Here is a 17,175-nt window from a genome sequence, read left to right on the forward strand (position 1 = left end):
GGTTGGTGGCCGTCCACCATTGCATCTGCACTGCCATTTCCATTGCCACTGCCATTGCTGCATGTGTGTGAGAGAGAGAAACATCAGGCATGGTGATGATGGCTTGGCTGGAGGAGTGCTAGCTGCGATTGCCATTTGCCATTGCCAATGCCATGCCATGGCAGGCTTTGAGAAAAGCTTATTACCATCCCATCCCAGTGGTTAGTTAGTCACTAAATAATAAGTACTTACTTACTTCACCATGGTAGCCGTCTTTAACCGTTGGGAGTCTTTTTGACCGCCTGCCTTGGCTTTGCTGGTCCCTGCTCCTGCTTTCACTGGTAGCTTGGGCACGGCACGGTTCACAGTCAGAAACAAAGCCGGCATGGCATTGAATGAATTCAATCGAACGCCAGCCAGCCGTGCTTTCAGTTATCACTGCCTGCGACAAACAAGTCTTGAAGGCCATGCGTGACCTGCCAAAGCCAAACGGAACATTTGTCACGGTTTTTACCGCGCATCACCGAAAACAACAATTCCGAGAAAGCATTGAGAAGAGAGCTGTGCGTCATGATTCTTTTCTTTGTGTGTATAAGAAGCCTACCGAAAATTCAAGGGCGGGTAGAACAGCGCTCTTCTCAGGATGGCAGAGGAGGATCGTGCAACCAGCAGCGACGACGCCCAGCTCGTTAGGTTGCAGCGGTCCTTTTAGTTCGGTTGTTTACTATTTATGTAATATCGAAGTTTGTAACAGTCTACTAGGTAGGTACAGTAGTAGCCGTAAGACCACCTAGCGCGCTCATCAGAAGCGTGTCATCTGTACGGTTAAACTTTTCTTCTTAATTACAATTATACGTAAATCTTTTGCGTATTCGAGAAAAAAATTCCATCCGCTTCAAGGAAAATCAGTACAAGGATTGACAGATAATGCATAGCAAAGAAGATGCTATATTTTAGGTAGCTGAAAATTCAGTCAACAATCTTACCGTACTCACTCCATTCTAAATTATAAGTCAAATTCCAAACTATAAGTCACTTTTACTTATAATTTGGAACAGATGGAGTAACTAACTAGTACTATTAAAAAACAACTTATGAGAAATATAATTCATAATTTTTATATTTATTTTTCATAACCAAACAATGACAAGATTACAAGTTGTTTGAACAACGACAACAAAAAATAGAAGAAGTGGCATAATAAGAGGCAGTGGGGTTGTGCCACATAACCATCCTTTGCCTCCTAACAGCAACACAGGACACACACCTGCTTCAATATGACACAAGAAAAGGTGAGGAGGGGCCAATTGTTGCCAAACCAAAACTCAAAACTAATCACAGCGCCAACCAAACTAAAGAAGCCAAGCGAAAGCTGAGATGATCCTGACCGATTCATCATCATCACATCCACTTCTATTTCTATCATCACACTACTGCAGTGCACCGCCCAAAACCCTATAAACAATCTCCCATCTCTCTGGCTCACCTAGCAGCCTTCCCCTGTCTTCTTCCTTCCGAAATTCCAATCCTCTCTCCCTCCCTCCGACTCCGAGTCCCGTCCCAAAGCTGGCACTGGCATCGCGGCAATGGCGAGACCACCCACAATGGTGATCCAGGACGACTACATCGACATGGACCTGACCCCGTCGGCCACGCCAGTGCCGCCGCCATCCTCGCCCCGCTTCGAGTTCCAGAGCGCCGGCGCTGGCGGCGCCGGCGACGCCAGGCACAGGGAGGCGGCGTTCGCGTCCCCGGCGGACGAGCTGTTCTACAAGGGCAACCTGCTGCCGCTCCACCTGCCGCCGCGGCTGCAGCTCGTGCAGAGGCTCCTCCAGGACCAGGAGTCGGATGCCGCGGCGGCGGCGGCGGCAGAGGGCGGGGACTCCGACGCCGATGCTGCCGGCAGCAAGGCGTGCGCCGCCAAGAAGCCGTCTTGGGCCAAGAAGCTCAAGGTGGTGAAGCGGTGGGCGTCGAGGGAATACATCCGGTCGCTGTTCCTGGCCAGGCCGCCGTTGCCGAGCGACATCGTCACCGCCGACGGTGGTGCCAGCGCCAGTGCCAATGGGCACGGCATCGGGAGCGTCAGCGCGAGGGGGAGCGTCCGTGAGCAGGAGGAGGCGTGCCAGTGCCACCACCGCAAGTCCTTCTCCGGCATCATCCGGCGGGTGCGCCTCGTGGCGACCAACAACAAGGCGCCCGGGACCTCGCCGCTGTGCTCCTCCTCCTCGTCCTCCTCGTCGTCCACGCCGTCGTGCGGCAACGCTAACGGCTTCTTCTTCCGGACGCTGGCGGCGGCGGGGACAGCGACGCCGGCGCTGAAGCGGAGCAGCAGCGCCGGGTCGTCCGAGGAGGGCGCCATCCAGGGCGCCATCGCGCACTGCAAGCGCTCCCAGCTGCTGCAGCCCGGGATGGTGGTCTCGTCGGCGGCGGCGGCGCGGAGGAGCGTCAGCGACGTCATGTTCTACTCGGTCACCAACACGCCTAGAGCGTCCTCCGTGGCCGCCGGCGAGGTGGCGCAGGAGAGGAGGCAGGAGATGTGCAGGGGCTGATGATGATGGCTCATGCCATGCCGCCATGGATCAATCAAAGCAACATTCTTTTGTTTCATTTTTTGTTTCTTTTGCTTGTGAAGATGATGAGCAGTGTGCTGTGGACTGCTCCTGTGATGATGAGGACGCAATGTGCTGTGATTGTTTCCCCTCTTCCCTTGATTCTTTGTCATCTTCTCCGAGCCAAGGATTTTGGCACTTGAGCTGTTCATTCATCTTGGCTATTCATTGACATTCTTTATTTCTTTTCCCCAGCTGCAGCTCATCCTCTGTTGCATTCTTCTCCATCTCCATCTCCATCTCCATCTCCATCTCCATCTCCATCTCAAAGGCTCTGCTGCTGGTGGTGCTAGTGCTCACTGACTCACTCCATTGTTGGGGGAGGTAGGGTAGGGTAGGGTAGGGCAGGGCAGCACAGCACGGCACAGAGTTCAGAGTAAATGGTGCAAGGGTGGCACTGACTTGGTGGCAGATTTGATTCCGCTCCCAAAGTACACGCAGCTTGACCATACTCCTCTGTACAAATCAGTCTAGTCAATGGGATCCAGTGCTTGCACCTACCCTCTGTACTCACTCCGTAGATATACGTAGAAGAACACTCCAGTACAGACAAGTCTCCAGCTTACTGTAACCAAGAGCTTAAGCAAAAGCAGAGCTCTCTGCATCTACCTCGCCGCTCCCTTGGCTTCGAAACAAAGCTTAGCTTTGGAACAGTCGTCTCTTCTGCTCCATGGAAATGCTTGGTCTTTTGCCAACATGAAGCTTTTAAGGAAGAACACTTGGCGAGCAAGATTACGACGGTCCCATCGCATGGATCATCCAAATGATGCCTCTGCGAACAGATCAGCAAAAGAAAAGCAGTGTTAGGAATGCAGTTCTGGTATAGTGGCATCTGTATTTTCCCCTCTCTTGTTTTCTTTGTGAAAGAGCCAAACCATTTGAATGTTCGTGCTCCTTTTCAGATTTATTTACCAGTGCTTGTGAGCCGAAGATGCATGCGCCTTTTTGTATTTGTGGGGGTGCCTGCCTGAACTGGAACAGCTACAAACCGAGTAGAGCAGCATTGGGCACTGAAAAGCCGAGCGCCTTTGAGCTGAATGATCCCCAGCTCTCAGCTCTCCTCACCCCCACCATGGCTTGTCCTGTGATCTGATAGAGATGTGTCATGCAATCCAACAAGCACAAGAGGCCCAGGCCATCAGCACGGGCAGGCAGACGAGACAGAGAGAGAGAGAGAGAGAGAGAGCTTTGCAGACCACAATACAAACTCCAGTCCAGAGATTCCTTCACCGTCCATCCCTCTGTGAGACTGTGACTGTGAGTGAGTGGCTGGCTGCTGTTAGCCACAGGCTTTGAGCACACCATCAGCAGCAGAAGCAGATGGATGGAAATGGAATAGAGCAAACCATTTGCCTGCAGCAAGGTTACAAACCAAAGAATCTTCTCAGAGGGGAGGAGCAAAAGGCAAGCGAGTTGGGCTGGCTGGCCCTGTTAAAGTGGCCAGCCACTGAGAAAAGGTTTCACCTTTCTGTTTCTGATGTTCAGGAGGAGGGAGAAGAAAGGAAAGGCGAAGGAAGGAAGGAGAGAGATTTGCAATCACAACAAACTGGAAAAAGGGAGCAAAAGCCTGGGTGTACTGGCAGCGCCACTTTGGTCTATGTGCATACGTGCTTAGCGAATAAGGTCATCATCGTTTAGAATCATTGTCGTCTACTGGACTGGACATGCATGAACAAGTTCGACTACCCCAGCTCCAAATGATGAAGGGCAAAGTTCAGAAATACAGTCTTCCTAGACCCAAGGGCAATGGGGGCAGGGGTTTGTTCAAGATGGTTGCAAGACACAGCCATTAAGTTGGCAGATGGAGCAGAAGAGCATTGGGTTTGCTGCTAAACCGTTTGCATCTGCTATGGTATGGCTATGGCTGCAGCGGCAGGCTCCAGGAAGAGCAGCAGATGGTTTGACTGGCAGGTCAAAGATGGGAGTATAAAAATGCATATATAGTAACACTGTAATAGATCAGGCATCACTGAACAAATCGACCAAGGTATGGTACTGTACTGTATTTTATTTCTTTGCAAAGATACAACAGCATGGCAGCAGGATAGGTATCACTGCTTCATGCCACATAGCAAAATGTTATTATATTATATTATAGAGACGAAAAAAAACTGAGTACTAGTATGAGTTTTTTTACCACTGAAAGACAACAGATCTGACAAAAAAGATTCGTACCTGGAGTCTGGAGGCAGGAGGCACCAACGTCATGGCTTGTTTGATTCCTGGATCCAAACCGGCAAACATAAGAATATTTGATAAAATTTTGTGAGGAGGTGCCTCCAAAACACAACAGTAGGCTGGGTTTATCTCTGGTGAGACATGCCAAATCACTGCTTGGCCACTTTCTGAACTTGCAATGACAGCGGGAACAGCGTTGGTTCCTACCGGAAACATTTGCCGGTTCTTCAACCAAGGCACCAACAATTCCTTCCAGACTAGGCTAGTCACGTGCAGGTTTTCACATTGTAAAGCTGGATGGTTGATTGAACTCAAAACTACTCTGAATTTTCAAGCTGGCACATCCAGAAAATAGTCCTCCTTAAATACTCATCATGAAAGAATCTGGGATCCATGCTATAATTGTGTTGCATTTGTCTAGTGTTCAAAGAGAAATACAGTACAAGTAAAGAATCATCTGTATCTGTCTGCAACCTGACTGTAGTGGGGTAAAGTCATCTACTGAATCAATCTACTGACATAGGAAACCAGAAACCCAAATGAGGATAGCATTTAGCACACCTTTTGCTCTTCAGTGTGTGTTTGTTCATGGGGAATTAGGAGACATGCATAACAGGACAAGCAAGCCTCGGTAGAGAACTAAATACAACAGCCAAAGTTGAGCTAGATCAAACATGGAAGGGGCCCATATGTAGGTTGCAACGCCAGGTATGCTGGACTACTTTTCTCAGCACGACTCCCTAGTTTGTCAAAAAAAAAATCAAATAAGAACACCATCATGTATACCAAACTATATATATTGCAGAATAAGCTGGCTAAGGAAAACAGCAGGGGATTTATTTTATTAGCTAATCTGATGGGACATATAATAGAATAAGAGATTGTGTGATCTTCCAGTGTCTCCTTTACAGTTAGAATTTAGAAACCTACAAATACTATACAACAAACTGTCGTTGATAATGTATTCTCAGGTTCCAGTTCTCCATACAGAAAACAAACTCCGAAGTCAAGCTTTCACTGACTGCAATAGTCCAATATACAGCCTACCTAGTATATAATGTGAACGGGAGACCAATCTGCTTAACAATGTTCCCTCCTAATTTCCTAGAGCGATTAGATTACAGATCACTACTCTGAGCTTAAGTGTGAACACTGGTTAAGCCCTAGGTGGTTTGCACTTCTAACATTATGTTCTTAAAATTTATATTTCTCCAGTACGTAAATTCTGGACTAACTGCTCTTGACAGGATGAGACTTATGTCTGCTGAAGTAACCTGAGGTCCACTCCTGCTGCCAAATTCTGCATCATCTCCCTTGAAAGGGAACAACCGTTTCAAAGTGATTTGCATGATTGTATCTAGCCATTGATATTCATTACGTATGCATCTCTAAGTTTGTGCTAGGAGGCAAGCCTGAGTAATTGGGGCTGTCAAACATAGCATTCCATCAATCAAAGTAAACATCACATCCCCAGAGTAAAGCTATTTAACAAATAAATGTATACACCAATTTTTGTTCATTAAATTTCACATTGCATTAGAAAGCATCTCTATGTCAAACAGCTATAGTTATCATAAGGAACTCCTTAAGTTTTAAGGTATTTTTACAGGCTGTCAGTTTGTACTAAGCAGAGATACAATCAAACAGATGAAGAGGATGCTAGCTCGAGAAAATTATAAAAATCATAAAGAAGGACAAGTGGCACATACTATCAAAAGGCAACAATTTAAAGGGCAACACATGCACCATTTTCTTATTTACCAAATTCCATATTGAGCTATTCGGCTAATGGTTTCTACGGCTAATAAGCCGGCTAATGTTGTTTTGTTGTGAGAGAAAAACACTGTACCATCAAGCGAACAGGGGACACTGGAACTGAAGTGATGGTAAGGACCTCTATAAGTACACTGGTGTTTGTACAGGTTGTTAGTTGGTACACTTGGCAGTGCTACAGATGAACAGGATGATAGCTCATGTAAAATTTAAACCATCTTAAAAGGGGGATAATTGGCACATAACACCCAAAAGGAAGTAAACCTCTGTGAGGATTTATTTATTGTACAAGCAACTTGGTATAAGAAGCCAAACCACTTATACCTATTGTCAGTTAATACAGGTGACAAGAATGGTTGCTCAAGAGAACTAAAAATATCTTACAGGGACTCAGGGACAGTTTTCATATACTATTACTATTGAAGAGGAAACCAACTCTGCGATATCAATGAAGAGGTAGGAGCACAATCAACACTCATGACGAGCTTGAGTTAGCCTGATGACAATCTGCATAGATTGCAAAAAAATATAAGACAATAATCAAATGAAACAATCATTCTTGCACTGTGGATGCAATGTTGTTACCTTGGTTTTATCATTAACACCGATATAGTCGGATAGCTTCTGGTCCATGGCTAGCTCTTTCCCAGCCCACCAAATCTGTATTCTCTCATGCTTGTTGCCTGGGAATCGCATAGAAGAAAGAATTGATTGTAAGCAGAGGCCATTCCATGTCAAATGATCTTTTCATTTTTCAGCTTTGAAGCTGGAAACAGTTGATATCAAGGTTTATGCACTTGATGAAAGATTGAAATACAGGTGCAACAAAACTAGTAGAAAAAGAAAAGTGCAACCTATGTAGTGATAAATTGAACTTTCTCCTGGACTATTGCATATGGATGTTCATTTTGTTTGTCTTCTGAAAATTGCATCTATCTATGTTGTGCTACCTGATGATGATTCTTGCAGAGACAACGCCTCTGGAGGTTCTTGTAGAGCAGTAGCGCATTTCTTCTCAATGTTCCTGATATGTTCCCTTAGAGCACGAGGGGATAGGAATCTGTTACGCAGCACTTGTTCCTGTAAGAAAATTCAGAGTCCTGTCAAAATCTCATTCAGTGGATAGGCCCAGAATGTTCAGTACAAGTGCTAAATCAGATTGACATACATCCTGTGAACAAGTTCCAACTACTCGTACAGAGTAGTGTTTACTGTTTAACCGATGATGAACAGAACGAAATGTTACTTGTGCTTCCTTTTCCCAATCCAAAATAGTGATCATGTCATTCACTTTTCAATTTTCGCAAGCACAATAAAATGGAAGTGGTCTCGAGCGTGGTAGCACTCAACCTGTGAATGTGTGTGCATGGTACTCCAATCTGTAGAATCAGCACACGTTTTATTGTCGAGATCTAGCTAATTATAGAAACATAAGGGCCTGCTCCATGCTTTGAGTGACACAGTAGATCAGTCTTATCATATACTAGTAGTAGCACACATTCTTTCTACTCAATCATACAAGATAAAATGTAATTTGAATGACAGAGTAGTAAACCAGATCGCTCGAGAATGACTCTCAGGGCCAGTGCAATGTACCAACACTGGTGAACAACCTAATACGTACTTGAACCCAAATCAACAAGCAGCAAGAGGTTGATAATGATAATGATAAACGAGATCAAGCGCAATTCGCATCTAATTCAAACTAAGCATAAGTTCTCGCGCAGCAGAAGCGTGCGAGAAAACAGTGAGGGAGTGGGGAAAACAATGCTGACCTTGGAAGCGTAGGCCTCGGCCTCGTCCAGCGCCCTCTCGAGCTCGCCCGTCGCGGCATCACCAGCACCCGCGCACCTCGCTGCGGATCGCAGAACCGGCCACGCCGCGTCAGTACGAGGAGTCGACCGGCGTCCCCCCGCAACGGGAGCTTAAGACTAGGACGACGCACGGGGTCTCTGGGTAGAGTCTCTCACCTCGGAGGCGGCGGCAGAGGGAGAGGAGGGCGGCCTGGAGGCCCGCGAGCGCGCCGAGGGCGGACGCGACGTCCGCGGAGGCGGTGCACTCGTACAGGAACTCCGTATCCTCGTCCCCGTCCTGCGCCGGAGAGGAGGAGGAAGCGGAGGCGGGCGCCGCCGACTTCACGTGCAGCACGACCATCTCGCCCCGAACCGAAGGTTCCAGAAGCTTCGGCTCGCTCCTGGGGAGACGGAACGGAACGGAAACGGCCACCACACGGGGCGGCGGTCAGGGGTTCATTCAATTTGTAGAAGTCGTCCGCGCTGATCTTGGCTGCACAGGGCCGATCCAACGGTCACTAGGCACCCCTGAAAAATGAAAGATCTCTAGCCGATATAAAAGCTTGTGTATAATGTGTTGTACAAATTGATTGCAGAAGTCTTTGGTAAATCGTCTCAAATCCATACCTCCTCCCAGATATTTAAAAATATTCTTACATGAGCCATATTTAAGAATAAAATATTCTTACTGAAACTCCAATAGCAACAAAGCTACTGAACTTAATCATGATTAATTGTCCTCATCGTAACACGGACCTCGATAAGGGTCCTCGATATGATTATACCTCGACTAAAAACCTAGTCGTTCGATAATTGAATCACTAATCATGATAAATCGCCCAATAAAAGCATCCGGACACCTCAAGATTTTTGTGCGGTGGGATTGGGAAGAACTTAGCCCACACCCTTAACGGTCCAACAAAGCTTCTGCATCATTTTAGACTTTTAGTGAACCTTTTTACCCCCTTATGCTGGTAAGGGCATTGTTCGTTTATCTTATAATCCGTACTTTTTAGCTTATTTTTTCAGCCGAAAAAGTGTTTTTCTCTCACAACAAATCAGCCGGAACAGTGTTTCGGCTTGTTTTTCAGCGAAGCGAACGGGGCCAAGATCTGCCACCCTGGATAAATGGTCAGGCTAGCGTTCGGACACCCGCGCCTGCCCGCGTCCCATGCTGCTCCTCCTATACGCACACCTACGCCTGCTTCACGTGGGGCCTGCGTCGCTCCTTTTTCCACGCCTGCGCGTGCCCATGCGGGGGCGACATCTCGATTTGTGCCCACTTCATTTTCCGCGCCTGTCGCTCACGCTCCCTCCACTCCCACGCGCATGCACACAGGCTCAACAGCTGCGGCAGTGGGTCCCCGTTTATAACATATACAACACCAGATCTAGTTTTGCAACATCTAGATGAAATAATTTACAACATACGTTTAAAACACTAGGAAAACATGCTTGTAGCCGTTGCAAAACATATGCAACATCCAGATCAACACTTGCAACATACGTATGAAACACTTGAAACATACGCTTGCAACATGAATGTATATGCAACATCCCGATCTACTTTTGCAACATATAGATAAAACACTTGCAACATACGTCTGAAACAAATGAAACATTTAGGACATATACTTGAAAACACCATTGCAACATGTGCAACATCCCGATGTATTTTTGCAACATCGATATAAAATACTTGCAACATAGCTCTGAAATATTTGAAACGATTGAAACACATGCTTGCAACATGCAGTTTCAGCGCAACATCTCTTTGATGCTTGGGAGAATGGATCATCGTCGCCGTGTGGAGTTCTATCCCGGCCGTCGCGGGCTACACATGGGCGAGTTCCACCCCGGCTACTGCGAACTGGGTAGGCAGGCGCGAGATGTGTGTGGACGGGCTCTACCCGGGCTGCCATGAGCTTCACACGGGCGAGCTCCACAACCGGCCGTAGCGAGCTGGGCAGGCGGAGGCGGAGGTCTTCCTGGTCTCCGACCAGGCTTGCGGCCCCCATGGTGGAGGCAGTAGCTGTCTCCCTCACCACGGGCGGGCGCGCGCAGCGCAACCGGTAGAGCTCAAGCGTACGCGGCTAGCGGCGGTGCTCAACGCTTGTGCGTATGCGGACAACGGCGGCGCTTGTGCGGACGCGGGCGCTAGCAGAGCTCGTGCGTGTGTGACCGAAGGGCTCACGGTGCAGTGGAGCCGATGCGAATTGGGAAGATAAGATGTCGCTCTTTTTTTTATTTTTTTGAAGAAACCGTGTATGCCGATGAGGGGAGCAGGTCTATGGACCGGTCCACAGGGCAGCTAGCCGTGTCTCGATTGACCGACACGGAACGGACACCCATGGAGCATTAGCGTTCTTTCATCTTGTAATAATGTTAATTATTGTCAAGCGACTCCGGATGAGATGAGCCAAGAGCTGTTTGGTCGCCTGCCGCCGTGCGCCACGCCACACATGTGACTACCACCGAGGGCTAGGCTGGTGTTGGTTCCGTGCCGATGTGTGCCACGCACAGACTACGACGGCCACCAGGTCTGTGGCTACTGTTTGCTTTCTGTCAAAGCTATGGCTCACAGTGGCACTAGAATTCGTCGCCTCTCCTTCGGCGCTGCCGTTGTTGCGATGTGGCGAGCCACAGCAAGACGGGAAAAGGCTTCGGCAGCGCCGCAGCCCAACAAAACTAGGAACAGGTTTTCGAGAAGGAAAAAGTCCATTTTAACTCCGTGAATTATCCTCAAAGTCTAGTTTTCCTCTTAAACTTTAAAACCGATTAAACCACCTCCCTCAACTTTTCAAACCGTTCATTTTACCTCCCTGACCCGGTTATAGGTGGTTTTCAAAGGCTATGAATTAATAACAGAAAAACATAGATTTAAAGCTATAGCAAAAACTTTATACTAAAGTGTACCATATTATATGTTTACTGTGTAGATCTACTCATGTGAAGTCCAACAAAATTAGATTTCATATTTTAGGATTTTTTTTTTATTTACTATGATTTTTTAAATATTCAGCAAAAATAAATAAAAAAAAAAGATAAAACCGCTTTTAAAAACCACCTATAACCGGATCGTCGAGGTAAAATAAACCGTTTAAAAAGCTAAGAGACGTGGTTACTCGGTTTTCGATTTCGAAAACTAAACTTCAATAATAGTTCGGGAAAGGAAAATGGACTTTTTAATAAAGGCCCAGCAAGCCGCCGCCGACACCAGCCCAGCCCATCTTGAAGACTCCAACCCGAGGCGGCCTCGGTTGCTCTCGCCGTCTCTCGGCGCCGCATCCCGACTCGGCGACTCCGATGCGAAACTCGATTCGGTGACTCCCCGTTGCAAGCGCGACCATGCTCGACGGCGCCCGCGCCCCCGTCGTCTGTTGCCCCAGCCAGCGCACCGCACAATCCGCGACCCACTCCTCCAGCCCTGCTACAGCCTGCGGTGTTGGGCGGCTGGGCGCTACACAGGTGAGCGGCCGATGCCCACTGGCTAGTGCCCAGGTTGCGACCCGGTCCCAGATCCCGGTGCCCAAGCGTCGTCACTCGTCAGGAGCCAGGATAACATTTGTAGGTCCGGCTCTTCTCCTTGTTTTTGCTTAAGGTAGTAAGCTCCTTGTTTTTGCTTATGTAAGCATTAAGCAAGTTGGACATATAGATTATACTGAATTTGGTGGAAAGGAGTTCTGAAGCTTAGAAACATTTGTAGGTTGTGCTAAAATATCCTCATGTTCATTAGTTGCTTACTAGAATATTTATCCAATTATTAATACACTTTTGAGTTTATAAAGATGATTGACATTCCTTTGCCCAAAATGCACCAGTTAGTTTTAATTCCATATGTATATATTAATTGTACGAATACTCAGAAAGATGATTTTTTTTTTTTATTTAGCATCATTACATGTTCAAATGAATTTGTTCCCGGTTACTAGTGTATTTAAAAAGTACTCAAAATTAGGCTTGGTGTTAAGTCAGGACAAATTTTGCCTAGATAGGTCACATGAAAATTAGCCCCCCTCGCCTCAATCCTGGATCCGCCACTGTTTTCTGAGTTTCAGGGCATAAACCCCTGCCCATTTGCACTGCAATCAGGACAAAGCTGGGATTACAAACAAGTGAACCCACTACCGAAAAAAAACACTTGTATAACTGTATAAGCATTACTTTCCAATCTCAGACTAGTGTCATATTCAGACTGCATCTTACTATTTTTTTTTCCTTTCTTGTTTGCAGTTTAGCTTAATTCGTACAGGATGCTCTATTCTGGCGTTGTTGCTCCGTCCATTATCTGTTGGAGTTGGTTCCTGCTGGAATAGTCTCCTGACATGATCATAGGATAGAATCACTATAAAATTTATTCTTTTTTAAAATTGAAAACTCAAAACAGATACCATTTTTGCATTCAGTTGAATTGAGCACCTAGATCTCAGTGTATATGTTGTTTTGTTTTTCAGGCAAACAGAGAAGTCACAAGGATGCATATCCTTTGTGCTTTGTTTAGTTAATGGAACAGAGGAGCCATGACAGCAACATTACTGCATGTTTCTCTCTCCATTCACATATCGTTACTGATGAATGCAAAACAGATCAGGTTAAATCCATCTATCATACTCAAAATTTTGCAAAATTTAGAACCAAATCGAAATCATACTTTGACATTGAATAAATCCACAATTAAGTTTTTTTACTGATCAAAAGGCTTGCTAAACCATTAAGTTGCTGTAGTTGAATATTATAAACAAAATGCATCATACCATCATATCCCAAATTAGAATAAAAAATCATAGAAATCGAGATTAACTTAATCCTCTCCAATAATCCCTGCAACAGTACAACAACAACAACAACAACCACCACCAAGCCTTTAAGTCCCAAACAAGTTGGGGTAGGCTAGAGTTGAAACTCAGCAGAAGCAATCAAGGTTCAGGCACGTGAATAGCTATTTTACAAGCACTCCTATCTAAGGCTAAGTCTTTGGGTATATTCCATCCTTTCAAGTCTCCTTTTATTGTCTCTACCCAAGTCAATTTTGGTCTTCCTCTGCCTCTCTTCACGTTACTATCCTGGCTTAGGATTTCACTACGCACCGGTGTCTCTGGAGGTCTCCGTTGGACATGTCCAAACCATCCCAACCGGTGTTGGACAAGCTTTTCTTCAATTGGTGCTACCCCTAATCTATCACGTATATCATCATTCCGAACTCGATCCCTTCTCTCTACCCCTAATCCCTGCAACAGTATTCCTGTTTATTCATACCAATTTTCCATTTCCATCATACTCTCTACAGTTTACATAAATCTGTAGGGCTTGACTTTTCGGGTGCCTGCTGATGGCGCCTCTCCATGCAGATTCTATTTTGGACCCCTGACCGCATTTAGCACATCTATACAAGGAGATCTTTTCGAGGCTAGCAAGGTGCTCGATGCCACTAACTAGATTGTCGTCTTGCAGTTCCATTGCACCTTGTCCAAGGCCAAGTTGTATCTCCAGTCTCTGTAGCTGCGGCATTGCAGCTGGCTCAAAAGTCAAGCTTGGCAGCCCACCACAAAAGAATTTGAAGCACTCGAGGCTGTGGAATGTTTGGGGGTGGATAATGATGATGTTCTCTGGGATTGTTTTAGCTCTTAACTGGAGGTAGATGAGGCAGGGCAACTGTGCAAGAACCTGGACATCATCACTTGGGAGCTCCTGGACCTCTAGTTCAACATGCGCCAACCTGTCTGCATGCCCAATCCAATTTGGGACCTTGGGCATTGTTACGCCGTACAAGCTAAACCTCTGCAGATGCCGTGGGCGTGCCAAGCAGTTACTCCAGAATTGTGCTGATGGGGCCCTGGCACTTGACACAACCTCAAAAGCCAGATTGCAGAGGTTGCTGTTCCCAAGCTTGTTAAGAGAAGTTGACAAGATTGTTGTCTTACGATTATTTTCTACGCCATCTGGCCTTGAGTAATTGTACATCATCACCTGAAGATTTCTAAGATTGGTCAACTCACTGAGATCTCTGATGCACTCTGTGGAATTAGAACAAAAGTCAAACCAGAACAGATCACGTAGGTTGCACAACTTGCTAAGCCCATTTTTTAAAATTACACATCCTGGTAAACTGAGATGCCTTAGAGATGACAAGGAACTAAAATCTGATAGTTGTTCACTAGGATTATCCAACCATGGCTGGGACATATTTAGGGTCATCAAATGCTTTAGCTTTCCAAATTTCTTTGGCAGCACGACGCGAAAGCCCCAGACCCTCAGATACCTCAGCAGAAAGAGGTGATTTATAGCAGACACATCAAGGCATATAAGGTCCATAGAAAAGCTACGTTCCATGTCCAAGACTCTCAAAAGCTCAAATTTCGAAAATGGAGGCATACAATCAGCCACACGCAAGGAAACGTATGTCCGGACTTGTGATGCACTCATACTCTCAACTGTCAGGGCCATGTCTCTGTTATGGAACTGATGATGGCTGATCCGGCGAATCTGCAAAGCTCCATTCATGGGGAACTTCCTATCGATTATAGTGATGAAGTTTTCCTCTTTGCACTTCGATATAATAAGCTCAAGCATTAGGTCGTGAACTTGACATGTCAACACCTCACCAAAATCATCTTCATTGAAGCAAGGTTGGATCATACTTCTGTTGATGAGTTCATTGAAACAGCTTACAGCAGCTTCCTGCATATCTAAACCATGCTTTTCCCTAACAAATCCTTCAGCTATCCATTTTCTTACCAATTCATACTTGCGGATTTGATAATCTTCAGGATACGTACCAAGATACAACAAGCATGTCTTGAGCTCATGTGACAGGTCATTGTAGCTAAGACTTAACACATGCCTCATCCATTCTAGTGTAGGATTTGTGTACAACTCGGAACCCAACGAATTATGTATCTTCCCCCATATGTCAACGTGCATGTGGTTAGCCAGAAGGCTAGCAATACTAGTAATTGCCAATGGTACCCCTTTACATTTCCTTAACATGTCATGTGAAATCTCTCTGAATTGCTCAGGACAACTATCTTCTGTATCAAATAGCCTTTTGAAAAACAACCTTCTTGAGTGAAGCTCATTAAGAGGTTGCATCTGGTATACATGGCCTTGACTTAGAAAGCAACAAGATGCACCAACGTCTTGAATACGTGTGGTAGTTATCACTCTGCTGGCATTATTATTTTCCACAAAAGTGCACTCAATAGTGCGCCAATCCTTGATGCTCCATAAGTCATCAATTATGATGAAGTACCTACAAAGTAAGTAACTTTTGAGTCTATCCCGTTTGCAACACAATATGATGAAGTAAATATGAGTAATACGTCACTTAAATAAGAAGAAAACTTATGTTTTTGCCATTTGCTTGAACAACCATTAATTTGATATTTGCAAGTAGCTGCGCACAAACAAGATAAACAAACGGTGACGATGCCACCATAAAATAAAATGTCAAATCTTAAATAGCTACTGTATTAGTCATTTAAAAATTAAAACAATTGTGAAACCTTGAATATCTTGTAGCCTAATAGATAAACAGTTCATGTCAAATGATAAAACGATAATTGAAACAGTTCATGTAGAATACGAAGTTGGGATATACACAGGATGAGGCATCCAAATATAATAGACAACACTAATCCACAATAGCAGAGGCCTTAAATTTCTTATAAGGACAAACAAAACCTAGATATGTTTTTTGTGCGTAGTAAGTTTATGTGAGAGCTTAAAAGTCATCACAAATTTGGAAATGCACAAAAATCATTCTTGGTAATTAATTTTCAAATGAATTAAACTTATTTTCTCAATGAATAAACGAGAAATTAACTTGGTAATAAGTTTACATGTTGCTACTATTAGATAACAATGGGAAAATGTAGACATTTGAGACAGCCAATTAGAAATACAACACTAAAAAGTTTACAGAAAAATATACTACCATAAACTCCAGATGAATACATACCTCTTATCGTTGAGCGTAGCTCTTAGTATCTCAATAAGCTTTTGGACATCATCTTCCATTTCCGTGTCACCATATCCAACTCCAGACAGTATTCCCTTGAGAATCTTTGGCATGTGAGGAGTTCTAGAGACGGTCACGAACGCCGTGCACTCAAACTCATTCTTGATTTTAGAGTACACTTGGTTTGCAAGAGTTGTCTTGCCGAGGCCACCGAAACCGACGATGGATAGCACTTTAAATTGTCGAGAACAATGACGGTCATCTTCTCCCATCAACCGTTCGATGATTTCCTCTCGTGGACCATCAACGCCCACAAGCCTCTTTGCATCCTCAAACAGTGCAGGCAGCCTTGGATCGACTTCCACCACTCTAGACTCTGAGATGGATCCATCGATCCTGTATCTCTCTCGGCTTTGACTCTGCTCCTCAACACGAGCTCTGAGCTCCTGAATCTTGTCAGCAAACTGGTAGTGCAGCCGCAGCTCCCTAGCCTTGCCTGTTGTTTAGACCACAAAATCCTCACCCACGGGCCACGCCGCACACGGCACACCACCTGCAATCAACGACTCCACAAGAGGTGGATGGGAGGTGCCAGCGTTCAGTGGCTCTGGGAATTGAAGCAGCAAGCAAGCACTTGGTCGTCGTGACTTGTGAGATTCGCATCTCAGACTTTTAGCATCAAAGTTGACACTCTATAACATTAGCCCCTGTTTTCATTCATTCACAGCACAGATTTTTAGCATTTGAACGGCCTTGAAAGTTTTTTATGGTTGCAGTTATGTGCATCAAAATAAAATCCTATGTGGTAATAATTAATATATCTTTTATTGTGCTAGCTATTCGTACATCATAAACGCTCACTCAAGTAACACCAGCAGCAATCGGT

General features: G+C 45.4%; 3 protein-coding genes across 4 annotated transcripts; 1 reads left to right on the top strand and 2 right to left on the bottom strand.

Annotated features, from left to right (window-relative positions):
• Window positions 1-1,191: 1,191 nt before the first annotated feature.
• LOC136517612 (probable membrane-associated kinase regulator 3) lies at window positions 1,192-4,715 on the top strand. The gene has a single exon (XM_066511234.1). It carries the CDS (start codon window positions 1,566-1,568, stop codon window positions 2,526-2,528), a length of 963 nt encoding a protein of 320 aa, XP_066367331.1. The 5' UTR covers window positions 1,192-1,565; the 3' UTR covers window positions 2,529-4,715.
• Window positions 4,716-4,876: 161 nt separating this feature from the next.
• LOC136517613 (uncharacterized) lies at window positions 4,877-8,756 on the bottom strand. 2 transcript variants are annotated; one of them, XR_010774313.1, is made up of 6 exons: window positions 8,510-8,756; window positions 8,315-8,394; window positions 7,490-7,619; window positions 7,125-7,222; window positions 6,924-7,046; window positions 4,877-5,506 (listed from the first exon to the last, which is right to left on the bottom strand). XR_010774313.1 is itself a non-coding variant. In XM_066511235.1 (5 exons), exons 1-5 carry the CDS (start codon window positions 8,691-8,693, stop codon window positions 7,008-7,010), a joined length of 531 nt encoding a protein of 176 aa, XP_066367332.1. In that variant the 5' UTR covers window positions 8,694-8,756; the 3' UTR covers window positions 6,795-7,007. The 2 variants fall into 2 exon arrangements, 1 of the variants encoding a protein (XP_066367332.1); XM_066511235.1 differs by lacking the exon at window positions 4,877-5,506 and having other exon boundaries at window positions 6,795-7,046.
• A 4,807-nt stretch (window positions 8,757-13,563) lies between these two features.
• LOC136517644 (disease resistance protein RGA5-like) lies at window positions 13,564-17,120 on the bottom strand. Its single transcript, XM_066511263.1, has 2 exons — window positions 16,290-17,120; window positions 13,564-15,581 (listed from the first exon to the last, which is right to left on the bottom strand). Exons 1-2 carry the CDS (start codon window positions 16,559-16,561, stop codon window positions 13,583-13,585), a joined length of 2,271 nt encoding a protein of 756 aa, XP_066367360.1. The 5' UTR covers window positions 16,562-17,120; the 3' UTR covers window positions 13,564-13,582.
• Between the last annotated feature and the right edge of the window lie 55 nt (window positions 17,121-17,175).

Source organism: Miscanthus floridulus, chromosome 17 (assembly GCF_019320115.1).
Source record: "Miscanthus floridulus cultivar M001 chromosome 17, ASM1932011v1, whole genome shotgun sequence".
NCBI lineage: Eukaryota > Viridiplantae > Streptophyta > Magnoliopsida > Poales > Poaceae > Miscanthus > Miscanthus floridulus.

What these genes read in the sequence shown, in the direction of transcription:
- LOC136517612 (XM_066511234.1), top strand. Translation starts at nt 1,566, where the DNA reads ATGGCGAGACCACCCACAATGGTGATCCAGGACGACTACATCGACATG.
- LOC136517613 (XM_066511235.1), bottom strand. Translation starts at nt 8,693, where the DNA reads ATGGTCGTGCTGCACGTGAAGTCGGCGGCGCCCGCCTCCGCTTCCTCC. An exon ending in CCGAGGCCTACGCTTCCAAG is followed by an intron (nt 7,620 to 8,314) that starts GTCAGCATTGTT and finishes ATTTTCTTACAG; the next exon opens with GAACAAGTGCTGCGTAACAG. An exon ending in TCTGCAAGAATCATCATCAG is followed by an intron (nt 7,223 to 7,489) that starts GTAGCACAACAT and finishes TGCGATTCCCAG; the next exon opens with GCAACAAGCATGAGAGAATA.
- LOC136517644 (XM_066511263.1), bottom strand. Translation starts at nt 16,561, where the DNA reads ATGGGAGAAGATGACCGTCATTGTTCTCGACAATTTAAAGTGCTATCC. An exon ending in GCTACGCTCAACGATAAGAG is followed by an intron (nt 15,582 to 16,289) that starts GTATGTATTCAT and finishes CTTACTTTGTAG; the next exon opens with GTACTTCATCATAATTGATG.